This window comes from Ornithodoros turicata, chromosome 3 (assembly GCF_037126465.1).
Source record: "Ornithodoros turicata isolate Travis chromosome 3, ASM3712646v1, whole genome shotgun sequence".
In the NCBI taxonomy this organism is placed as follows: Eukaryota; Metazoa; Arthropoda; class Arachnida; order Ixodida; family Argasidae; genus Ornithodoros; species Ornithodoros turicata.
Genome location: NC_088203.1, coordinates 107,090,815 through 107,103,347, shown reverse-complemented (window position 1 = coordinate 107,103,347; position 12,533 = coordinate 107,090,815). Strand labels below are relative to the sequence as shown.

The 12,533-nt window shown below is 43.4% G+C and overlaps 1 protein-coding gene across 3 annotated transcripts in view; it reads right to left on the bottom strand.

The window, feature by feature from the left end:
• Positions 1–916: 916 nt before the first annotated feature.
• The window catches only part of LOC135389142 (pregnancy zone protein-like), a 38,112-nt gene continuing 26,495 nt past the window's right edge, over positions 917–12,533 (bottom strand). Inside the window, exons 24-37 of one of the 3 annotated variants that reach the window (XM_064619156.1) lie at positions 11,672–11,764; positions 11,405–11,581; positions 10,449–10,687; positions 9,832–10,063; positions 8,972–9,150; positions 7,813–8,028; positions 7,648–7,757; positions 5,826–5,916; positions 4,275–4,343; positions 2,919–3,021; positions 2,654–2,860; positions 1,472–1,546; positions 1,260–1,406; positions 917–1,195 (exon numbers count right to left, since the gene is read on the bottom strand). In XM_064619156.1, the coding sequence (XP_064475226.1) occupies positions 1,020–1,195; positions 1,260–1,406; positions 1,472–1,546; positions 2,654–2,860; positions 2,919–3,021; positions 4,275–4,343; positions 5,826–5,916; positions 7,648–7,757; positions 7,813–8,028; positions 8,972–9,150; positions 9,832–10,063; positions 10,449–10,687; positions 11,405–11,581; positions 11,672–11,764 (2,114 nt within the window). In that variant the 3' untranslated portion in view covers positions 917–1,019. The remainder of the gene's footprint in view (positions 1,196–1,259; positions 1,407–1,471; positions 1,547–2,653; positions 2,861–2,918; positions 3,022–4,274; positions 4,344–5,825; positions 5,917–7,647; positions 7,758–7,812; positions 8,029–8,971; positions 9,151–9,831; positions 10,064–10,448; positions 10,688–11,404; positions 11,582–11,671; positions 11,765–12,533) is intronic. The other 2 variants (XM_064619158.1, XM_064619157.1) reach the window with 2 other exon arrangements.

Genomic DNA, 12,533 nt, shown 5'->3' with positions numbered 1-12,533 from the left:
GTTACAGTACTGGTACATTCCTCCAACACCAGAGACAACTCAGCCGGAGACCATACAACGGACTCTACGGCCTTTAGCCTCCGCGAACAAGGATGGAGGACGATCTGTCACATGTATGTCATTTCTCTTGTTGTGTAAAACCAGCCTGCCAAAGGGTTAGGCTGGCTTATTATGGTTGTACGTGTTTGTTTTATGTGTATCATGCACCTATAGTTCGATAGGGAAAGGTGGAGAAAAATGAGACAACAAATTTCTGACTTAGTACCATTCTTTTGTTTTCACTTGGACTGGCGAAAAAACATGCATTGTAACATTGCAGTAAAAAATGATGGCACATATTGAAATAACGTATGACATTTGAAAGCCATAAATGTCCCATTTTGCAACAGCGGGCTGGGGGCAAGGGGGTGACCTTCCACATTTCATGCACAGAGATCAGACAAGGTCTTATGAGCAGACTTTTACAGCATTTGCATGTTCACCTGTATGGGGGTGTATGCTTATTCTAAGGAAGAAGAAAAAAGGGGTACATTCCATGGTACACATGCTGTGGTTCTGCAAAAGAGCTTGTGCTGATCTGTGATGAAGATACTCCTTCTAGAATACCAGGACGAGTTAATTTGCTTTGAGTCTGCCAGCGGGTATCATTTTCACGAAGCAACTTCATGGCCGGAAAAAGCGTACAAAGATCCTTCATCTGTTCGTTTCCAATCAGTTAAGAAAATGTACAAATGAAATTCTAACCTATGTTTATGGATGATGCTGCAAACCTCAAAGAAAACGTGTGCAGAATTTTTGGCAAGTCCTAAACTCACCTACATAAAGTGCACTTTTTTTTCTTCTCCAGTACGTTTAACCAGTTTTGGCAATTTGTAACTACAGGAGAGTTGAAGGGTAGATACAGACTGAGAAAAGCTGAAATGAATCATGCTTTATGTTCAGCAGGTAGGTTGTGCTAGAAAGAAAGCACTTGCACTGCCCTTATACAGTGCCCTTGATACAGCAAAGACGAGACCATTTTAGGGTGGTGGACATTCTTTGCGCGCAGCTTGGAGAATCTTTGCCTCTGTCTCTGTGTCTGGCACCGGTATTATTGTTGTTCTTCCCGTTACCTTGAGGCTGAGTGTTCCCAGCCGTGTAGTCGACAGCATATTCCGGTCACCCATCACCAAAAGAATGTTTTTCGACGAAAAATCTGGCAAAGGAAGCAAGAATGACGCATAGACCTTCCAATATTGAGGTTGCGATAAACTACCTACCCCTAGTTAGAGGTTCGCAGGAGCAGTCTCTGGAGAGAGTATGGACAGCAACATCCCCAACAGGCAGCCTTCTGTGTAACCTCGGACTCACGTTGTGACTCACTCGCAACTTATGTTGAGTAGTGTGTAACAGCTGCACACGGAGTACTGCATAAAACAATAATCATTTGTTTAGTATTTCTACGTGTAATGACAAAGGTTAATAGGATCACCTGATGCAGACTCGCAATAAAGGCTGCTGAAATTTGGTGGCACATTGTTCCAGCATGTTGGACATGGCTTGAAATCTAAGGGAGAAAAGGAAAGCCACATAGGATGTCCCATTTTTTGATGAACCTGTCTTAATCCAAAACGTCTGCTATTCTCCACCGAGTTGACAAGGTATTTGCGCTTCAGAGCTTATCCTGCTTTTTCAAATCTGTTGACCACTGAGACTGTTGTCATTCTCGATATTATCGGAACCTCAGTAAGGGCATTATGATGTGTCACCCTCGTATAACCAAACGCAGAGTTCTTTAGCGATGCGACATAGATAAGATAAACGGCATGTGTGACATCGCTATCTACTAACTAGGCAATTCAATGTAACTAGTGCGAGCGATACTACATCAATTAACTCGTAACTTTGAGAGGGTATGCGGCCGGCCGGGTGAATGTAAAAATAATGGGTAGGCGATGTCAATCACAAAACAAAATTTGTAGACTGTCAATTGATGGTGGTGCATATACCTTTCAGTTGTGATAGGGCCTAAATAGACCAAAAGATGTCAGACCACAAGAGGAAATGATGTACTATCTTCAACTCGTGGCTGTCTAAATCAGTCTCTCTATATAAAATTTTGCAATGGTAGGTGGTGGGTTGACACCTGTTTTTTCCTGCGTAGTAAACAGTTGGAAGTTTGTGTTGTCCTACCTTTTCTTGGTGTTGTCTTGGCACCGTTATTCAGTACTAGCAATGTACCAAGTACCCCAAGTCTCTACGTTGATTAGTGTGAGCAAATTTGTTTTTGTCTGCCTCGAGACCCTCGATATCCTAATGTTGTTCCATTGGAGTTACATTTTGTTTCGAAGCACTGTAGTACATTTTACACCGCACTATGCATTGCTTTTTCTTGTCACCTCTTGTCACCTGTGCTACAGACAGACCACGCCGTGATTCTTGCGTACTGAGGACTCTAATGCTAATGCATTAAAACAATGGGCACGAGGAGTGTTTCTGGTAGACTTGCGTGCCAAAGTGTTCTAGGTTAAACATTTCACGTGGATATTTGATATTTGTGCGCGCCATTTTTTTTTTACCTGGTATCGACTGAATGAAAAAAAATTTCTACTATAACCGCTGCTCCTCTAGTGTAGTTTCCCCAATATGTATGTCTTCTTAGACATACACACACCATACGAATGTGGGGCAGGTTCAGCTGTAACTATGCCATTGGTCTCAGGTCCATTCGGGAACTCCAGTTCGAAATCCACATCCTCGAACGTTTCGAAACTATTCAATCTGGGTAATCCCAAAGGTCGTCGACCTCTTCCCAAAATTGTGTCGTCTTGTCCATCTTCGATGCAGGGGCCAATGCTGTAGCTTGTTGCTTGAAATTCGTCTAAATAGAGAACGATATCGAGTGACCCTCTAGCTGTCGACAATGTCTGAAGATTTACCTGGGTCGTAGTAATCTCGTAGGACCACGATGGCTGGTGCAGCGTTCTCCACTATGTGTTCGCGAAGGAGCCCAAAGGTCACGCATGTTTCAGTATCTACCATCTACGTGAAAAGAAAAAATACAAACTCAACCTATTTTGATGCATGTAGAAAAAACAGATTGTGTACAGTGGCTTTAAACTGTAGACACTGTTTCTTGGAAAATCGTAAAATCTTCACGTAAAATCTTCGTAAGAAAATCTTCATAAATCGAGGTTTCGAATGAGACAAAATGGCGTAAATGCAGGCTAGCTGGTGGATAAATTCCATGATAGGCAAGCCTGAGCGATGGGCAAGACACGTAAACAAACACAAAGACGAGGAAGAATGTGAAAGGGCTACAAGGACACGTGCAACATTGTTGCACGAAATTGTGCATTTTTTTAAAGAACATTTTGCTTTCAAAGTGCTTTGAAACAGTGCCTATTGTTTCTCCTATGTCAATCTTGCTCAGGAGAACGTCAGTAATCTAATGCTTCCAAGTACTATGTTGCACCCCGATATGGTTTCACGCAGGTTTGGCCATGATGGCTACTCCTCCTATATTTTGAGGAACATTGTCATCGTTGTTTTCACTATTGGTACGATCATTTGACAGTTGCACAAAGGCAATGTTAGCAAGTAGCTCAGGAACGTCTTCACTATATTCCGCAGCAGCTGGTCCTGGAAGTTCAAGATGGACCTCGGCAGTTGTGATGAATCCACTAATGCTATGCAGAGCCCCATGTCAGAATCGTTCATGACGCTAGTCAACGCTGGTATGGCTTGCCCCACATCCAGGTGAGTACAAGACAACACGTTGTTGATGCTTGCTATAGGGTGACTGCTCTTCCAATGGTCTTGTTTGTCCCTTGCTGTCAGGGTCAATCAGGTTGCACCTCGGGATGTGTCCATTTCAAAGTTCAACTCTAAAGTGACAGCTGTTTGCCCATCTATAGGTACTCAGGAAGATATATGATACTTTGTGCTAACGGTGCGAATAATCTTTTCCCCTTTGACACTGGGGCACGGGGTGTTCTTTCTCGACCTTCTATTGACCTCATCCTATTTAGAGGGAGAAATATGGGGGAGGGAAAAAGTTGTTCATAAAGTGAGCGAATTCGAGGGAAGTGGTGTGACAGCAGAGACACAGAAAGCCCTGCCTGGCTATTCCAAGCCTGCAAGAAAAGTATAGGACTACAATTTTTTTTTTTTTCACTGCTGGCTTCGAATAGCCAGGCAGGGCTTCCTGACACAACACTTATTCCCTGGCTGTTTCCATAATAAGGGCTACTACCAGTCCCTAACTTCACAAATTGAGCTAAGAAGAGACTTACATAATCGAAGTACAAATTGACTTTATCTTCGTGAACTTCATATCTCTTCACCTGGGTTGTGTTGAGGAGCTGAAAGACAGTCGAGAAGGTAAACACATTGTATTTTTCTCTCTTTCACCCTCATCATACCCTTGTGCCTGAATCGTAGGTTGACTGGGATGACACAATTAATTTTCTATACACATTATTAACACATTTTCTACACTCAAACTCAACAGTTAACGCAAGCTATGTCATGTCCTTTGTCCACCTTATGGCCAAGGTCCATACCTCTTGACGTCAAGTTACCAGTGAAGTGACTAGTTAAGTATGTAATATACCTATAAAACAAAACTTGAATCCATTCTCATGGAAGTGGCAACTTTTAGTGCCTTCTTTGTTTCTTTTCTTTTTTTCGTGGCGATCCCAGAATTTCTCCAATTGTGCGTTAAGAACCTTCATGCGCCTTGAAAGAGGGTATATTTCAGTTTTCGGGTTAAATGATTTACCCCAGTAGGTGTGAAGTGTATTTTCATGCATGCTTGGAGGTGCGAGACTCCAGTGCAAGCCTAGTTCAGCTATCACCAGCCGCTAGTGTGTGTAAGAACACTGCAATGGAGCTGAACCATCCAACACTGGCAGTGGCACAAGCAGTCGCAACATTTAATGTGAATGTAATCACTAGAAAAATTGATTTTCACGCAAGCGCACGTTCTTTCCTCAATATGGTCTCGTATCTGGAAGATGAAAGAATGCTTTTGGCCTAGTTTGGGATCAGTTAGAAGGTGGTGCATATAAATGCATGTTTGGCATGTTATGGCACATTTTGAATGAAATTGCATGCAAAGTGCATGTTTTACCATATTTTTGTATGGCCAGGTGCGAGAGCTTTAGTCTTCTTTTCTTTCATGGAAGGTTGTGCTGGTTTCGGGAAGGGTTTGGGTCCTCATTCGTGAAACTTTCGCTCGGAATCAAATATCTTCCATGTTTCTGAGGGGTGTGGTGTTCAGCTTCCACCTTACAGTTGAGCGGTCGCCTCACATCGGAGTACATTCGTTGCACAAACACGGCCAGTAGGCCATCCTTCGCCTTCACTAATTTCTTTACCCTTATGCAGAGAGTTGAACTGAACCAGAATCCGAACCGAAAACCGTTAATAACCGTTATTTTTAGCCGAACCGGAACTGGACCGAACTAAAACTATTGGCACCATCTTGGAGCTGAACTGGAACTGAACGATTAAAAAATATATCGGTACCAGTTCAAATAATGGTTCATACGTCACCTGCAGTGATAATGACACTGGAGCATTTCTTAATCTATGCATTGTTGTCAGCAATGAACAAACCTTATCCTGCAAGTCGTCCCCAGTGTGAGCTTCATAAAAATGGATGGTAGGGACTGGCACTGTAGGGCTGCATTAAAACACCTGGAGCTTCGTAGTTAAACAAAAGAACTTGAAACTATATTGGAAATACCCTAATGACCAAAGGCTTCAGCCACATCACTGTAGTTCTAACATTGTAGCGCTTGTCCGAAGCATATTAATGGAAACGAATCTTTCCAACTTACGTCGTCCAGGCTTTTGGTGTCTGCAGTGTAACCAGAGACAAGGTCAGCTTCAACGATAACCATTCCGGATAATCCTTGCGGGATCAAATACCTTTTAAAATGATGGGCGACATTTAATAAGCCTCCAGGAGTATGTTTAACACCAAGTTCTCCAGTCTATGTTGTCCACACAAAAAAAGTAAGCATTTGGGCTGTGCAAATAGTCATTTTAAAACCCAAGTGAATACAGTCGCCGTCCGATTTTTCGGACTCGGCGGGGATCGCACAAGAGTCTGAATAATCGAGCAGTCCGAAAAAACGAATCTAGCTTCAAAATAGACTTTACTAAGTTCCAGTAGGCTGGAAAAATTTGTCGATGCTTTCCTAACACGCTTCCAGCTCTGCCTGATAACATCAGCTTCTATTTCCCGAAGCGACATTTCGTCACTGTAAGTACACTGACAGAGGCACCGCCGCCATAAGTCCGCAAGTCGGCTTCACCTAACGCATGCGTGCTTTAGGTGAAGCTCGCTTTACAGCGCTGTCGCACGACTCGCGGGCGGACAGCACGTGCTGGGCAGTTGGCCAAAAACGAAGACGCAAAAGCGCTACGACATACCTCTTCTACTCAGAGGAATGGGAAATCAATAATCATCACTGCCTATTTTTTTGCCTCAATATTTTAGTTGATTAATTTCTTTTGATACGAATTTCAGATGATACCAATGTTTTCCGTCACCCCATGAGAGAAGTTCGCGGGTTGGGCAAACAGAGTCCGAAATATCGAGCGACGGAGCTGCACGGCGTCCGAAATTTTGGACGTTCTTATACATCACCTCTATGGGACCCGCGGCCGTTCCGCGAACGAGTCCGAATAATCGAGCATGTCCGAAAAATCGGGGTCCGAAAAATCGGTCGGCGACTGTAGTCATATATCTGAAGCAAATACAAAGCAAATAATTATACAAGTGAATTGAATACTTATGTAGGAACAGAGAAAACGAAGCAGAAACGCAACCGTGCGATTCACAGGTGTAGCTGCGAATCAGCCATGGCATCTGAAGAAGCCCGCCACACTTTTGCTTCGTCCAAAGAATTCCCAAACTTTGCTAGCGTTCCAGCGACTACACATATGCAGTAGAAATTATGCATTCTTACACCAGGATACATTCAACGCCGCAAGACACGGAATACTAGTAAACAAAAGCACTGCTAGACACGTCAAATGCAGCTTTCCATTGAAGTTCATTACTACACCAAAATCACCAAACACCAACCTAGGCAAACACATGGACGCACAGCTTCTTTCATCAAAAGGAAGATTGGGTAGATGGAAAGAATGTGCACAATTTTGATGTATCAAAACTTTTAAATATGCCTTGCACCACGGATGGATGCTTGGATCATTCATCCACCGACGAATATATCGATGAATATTTCAGCGTATTAAAAAAGACAATGGATTGCCCTGTCTCACTTTTCCCTCTAATTAGAGCATTAATTAATGAATTTGAAGTAATTAGTCATCATTACTTTTACTCATTACTCATTACTTTTTTTCTTTTAAATCTGTTGCGGATCCAGTTAGGGAAAGAACACCCCATGTAAGCCTTCTACTGTACCTGGTTCAGAATTCAGTATACTCGGCTACACAATTATTTGCATCATTTTGAAAAATACAAATACTTGCACAGCCTTGGTAAACACGGCTGTTATTGTACTGATCAAAAGCTCCCCAATTCGAAATAATTAGGTGCGTCGCCATTTGTACATTTTTTTATCTTTCTTTCTTTCTTTTAATGTCTCTCTCATAGAAACCGAAATTAGTGAAATTAACACTTACCAGCCACACACTGTAAGTTTTGGTCGACTACAGTCAGCATCGGAGATCGACAGAGAGAGGTCGAATTGTGAAGAGTTTCTCATTGACAGAACGTTATATCTCAGTGTTGACTGTAACGAGGAAAGCATATGTCAAAGGTGTTAAACACTGTTTAGGACAATGTACCTGTATAAAGGCGCAGCCTGTGCCGGACGCCTCGATGACTAGTTCCAAGGGGGGTTGAGGCAGCTTAACCTCTTGCTGCAGAAGACGGTTATCCCTTTCAATACCCAGTCTGGCATTGAAGCCATTTTCCGTTTTTGCCTGTAGGGACAGGTTCTTTGGGGTCGATGTCACAAGCTTGGCATACTCCGATAGTGCCTGCAGTGCTACCACAGTGTCCTGCGGTTGAAAAATACTCACAATAAGTGGCCATCGTACATATTTATTTCGCCTGCACACCTATAGGGGTTGTGATATTTATCCTGCCCAGCTTATGCCATTGCGATCCTTTTTCTCAAAATATTATTCCTCAATATGTGACGCGGAAGTGCCATAAAATTAATTTCCAGTTTTGAGCAGCGTAACGTTATAAGGGTATGCGACCTGCCACACATCTGGCAACATTGCTCCTCAAAGGTTGATTTCCATCTCCTCACCACAGGTGCTTTCTCATGTGGGGCAGAAAGGAGAGGCTGTTGCTGTGAAACATACCCCGAAACTATTGTGTTTCGCAGGAAAAATTCGTAGTATTGCATAATGTTCAGTGACAGCACTTATACATTTTGAAGACTGTGTCTTTGAGCAGGGTTGATTGATGGTACAAACTAAAACAAATATCATTTTTGGCATTCCTGCGCGGCTGTGGCAGCTTGAATCTCCCTCCCACCCTCATTATCGAGGCGGATTTGAGGGCAAGGCAAACTGCCACGACCCTATTAATCTAACTTAACTTCACTAAACTAACCTACGGCATCATCGACTTGGTTAGGTTAGCGATAAGTTAGATTAATGGGGCCATGACAGCTTCTCTTGCACCTCAAAATCTGTTTCAATAATGAGGTGAAGACACCTTGCAGAATGGCAACGCCAATCAAAAGAATACACTGGTTTCGTACGAAAAACGGTTAAAAGATCAGCAGAAAGCACGGTAAACAGCGAAGAAACAAAGAGTTAAGCATCGCTCAGCATTCCTTGAAGTGGGCTTGCCCACAATACTTGGAAGTGTTAGGCGAAGCCAACTTTCAAATGGTGACACCTACCAAAGGAATTCCTCATTTTTTAATCCATAGTAGCACTTTAAGTAGAACCCTTCCTTCTATCATGAGCGCAAGCTTTTATTTACCTGAGTGGAAATAAATCCTCCATTGGGGTTCCGCTGTTCAAGGACCCATCGAACGACCGGCAAGAGCCTGTTGACAGCAGATACACCGTAGGCCTTCAATGTTGCCAGAATGACGTAACCTGCTGTTTCTATGGCAGTGCCAATGGACTCGTTGCCCTCCTGCCAGTGCATCTTGTCCTCTGGAATTAGCCAATGCAACAGCTATCTTCATTCTTGGCCGTATTTACCCGCTGCTGTTAACACTGTTGCCTTTCAGAAAAGGCTTTGTTGCCACGACCTACTAGATTATAACGACCGTGTCATAATCGGCAACCACTATGAGGAGCCCGTCCGCACGATCCGTTAGGGGGCACTACTCTTCGGCACGCGCGACCTGCATCGCGATTGGACGGCGGAAATTTGAATTCTGAACGCGCAGAAGCGTGCGTATGACTGTACGCACGTGTCGTCTGCCGTAGCAGACGACAGCAATAGCTCCTATGAAAACGCTAGAATGATGTTGATAATCAACCTCAGAATGAAACATCTTCCGTGGAATATCCACCGTTTGTACAGAAGAAGAAGAAGGTAAGCTGAAGTACAAAGTATTGTAGATGTTGAGGAAGCAATAACTGGGACAATAAGTAGCGCCACCGCTAGGTTCCAGATGCGGCGCTGGGAAGGGGTGCCACGATATGGTCATTATAATTTAGCAGATCGTGTTTGTTCCCTCCCTCGAAACATGTCCAGAGACTCCACCAACAAAGCATGATTGAAATTCCTTTTCAGAAGGAATTCCACTTGGTGCAATAGATCTGTCCACAGTGCTAACAGAGTAGATCTGTCAACATGTGCATTATGAGAAAGGGAAACCGACATACCAGTGATTGTAGCCTTGCTCTCCAATGCATCCAGATGCTCAGAGGCTTTGGGATGTTTTAGTAGAGCCAGGGCGTACGTAGATAGAGCAAGAGTATAACTGTCACTAGGCTGTTCGGCAAGCAGACAGGTGGTGCCGCTTGCATAGGATGCTGGCGCATCACTTCCAGCTTCCAAGAGGGATATCAGCACATATGCAGTCAGCGGAACCAAAGACTTTTCTTTAAGGCCGCCCTGTTCGAGTAGAACAGTGATAGACTGGGGAAACATTCTTCACGTTTGCTCAGTGTACAGAGTGACACCCCGTGTGTGTGACAATGTGACACCCTGGGTGTTCCGTAAACTTTTGTCCCAAGTTGTACTACATGCTAATAACCAGAAATATCGAGGCTTTCATCTTTTTGTCCCTCAAATCCAAGCAGGGAAGGAGACTTTATGCTGTGTTAGACATTGCAGGAGGTGGGAAAAAAAAAGAATTTTGTACACCTTGTATTTTTAGCCTGCTCTTTTATGATGCCTGTAACCTACTCATCCCTGATCTGAAGAGCAAAGAATGCAGTTAAACAGTGTTTACTGTTAAGCAGTAAGCTGAAGAGGAACATAATAGGAAGTGGCTGACCTTAAGTTTGGAATTAAGTACAGTCCCCATTGAAGGAAAGCATCCATTCTCGTACTGTTGCTTTAATAGCCAGGACACGGTACTGTCAAAATCTTCTTGGTCGATGGTGACAAAGTGGCGCGCTCCTCCGAAGGTTCGAACCACAAATGCAGTGAGCCACAGGCTGGGCTCTGGGTCCATCTCGCCAAATGCACTGTAGCCTCCTTCAGGATGACGATAATTCAACTCGCGCTGGTAGCCTAGAGGAATATCGGCATTAGTGGTACCACCTAGTACGCGGGCTTTTACTGAACCTAAGCAATTGGAGAGCGAACATTTCAATCTTATTCTTGACATGGTAATAAGGATTCCGAAAAGAGCATGGAAGCAGTAGTGAAATTACATTTAGGGTTACTCCGAATATTTTCACTGTGCAGTTCAATTTACAAAAGTGCCCCAAAACCCGAATCGTCGTCATCATCAATTAGACTTGTATGGAAGGGCATGACCTCCGAGGCCATCTTATTCTGTCACGGATGTCATCCTCACTCATTCTCTTACAACCGGCCTGTAGGGGCTGAGAGGTTTTGAAAGCGAGGGCACCACAGCTATGGTCATTGTTTTTATATACAACAACATTTATTGTTGCCTGTGCAACCTGCCACAGCCAAAACCGAAAAGTTAGTGGATTGGGGAATTTCACCTTTAAAGGGCAGGGGTTCATCATTTTTACACACAATGCAAGCAGCAGGAAAGAATGAATCTACTACCTGCAATGTGTGTCGCTTGAGGGAATACAAGTTCAAAAGAACATTTTCGCGGTAGTGTGGACACTTTAACTCTGCTAAAAATATTCCGAATTATATTCTAGACATAGAAGAGGGATAACTGTCTAAATGTGTGGCAAGTTTCAGCCATGTTTTATATAAATGAGAAGGGTACACTTTTCACACTGAGTGTGTAGGACGTTATAGTACCTGTTAAGATATTGTGTACGAGGCGTTTCTTGAGTTGAGGTTTCAACTGCCTAGTAGAGGTCAGGTAGTCGAGGACAAACACATTGGGTGCCAATAAAATGAGGTTCTGTTCCCCACAACCAACGGGAAGACGAACCAATTTCTCCAAACCAGCCAGTGTTGATGAAATTATATCACCTGATGAGAGATATTTCAGTTACTGTGCAACGTTGTCACAGTGATGTATCAGTTGAGTCCAACACAAACAAAGAAAGAAAGACAGAGTACCTGAAGCTGAGAAGAAAGCCCTCGCTGAATCATTAACAATATCAGACGGAGGTACCAAAAAAAATGTTTGGGCCTTTAGATCGTCATCGTCTTCTGTAACAAATCTTTGAGTAAGTCTCATTTGCAGAGAAGAGTGACATCATTTCAAGTGCCCTACGATTCTTAATAAAATACACATTCTCACGTTATTGCGCTGGTGTTCAACAATGTTGAAACAATCATTTTAGATCGAATAATGTCAGTTCTGAAATTATTTTTAGTGTGCTTTATGTGGGCACATACAAGGGGCATCCTGTAAGTTCTTGGCCCGACACAGAAGGAGTACACACGTGGACAGAAAACTTTATCATAGGACATAGTAGGCAGTCTTCAAATGAGGACCACTCTTTAGATCGGTACCACCAAAAATAGCGTGCTGTTTTCCTGCGATTTCCATGAGATCTACAGAATGCACTACACCACATCCAGGGACAATCCCCAGCTGTGACTGTGGACTAAAACTGGGTCCACCACTTTCCAACCTTAGCATCAAACAATGTCCAAACAAATGGAAGCCCCCTTCCTCCCCAAGCAAGCTGAAGGCCATGGTTTTCTGGGATTTTGGAGAGCATGCTGCTCATTGCTACTGTGTAACCCTGATCCAGTTGCCATCACATCCAAATGAAAGCGAAATCTTGTTCCCTCAGGACAATGTGTGGTGATGGTCATACCTTGCTCCATCGACTTCTGTCTGTTCCTCAAGATGAAAAAGGAGATGTATTCTGTCCACCTCCTGAGTGTCATTGATAACACATTTTTTGGAGGGCCAATCTTTTTTTTACCACAAGGATCCAGGCACTAGAACGTCGTTAGGCCAAATGTT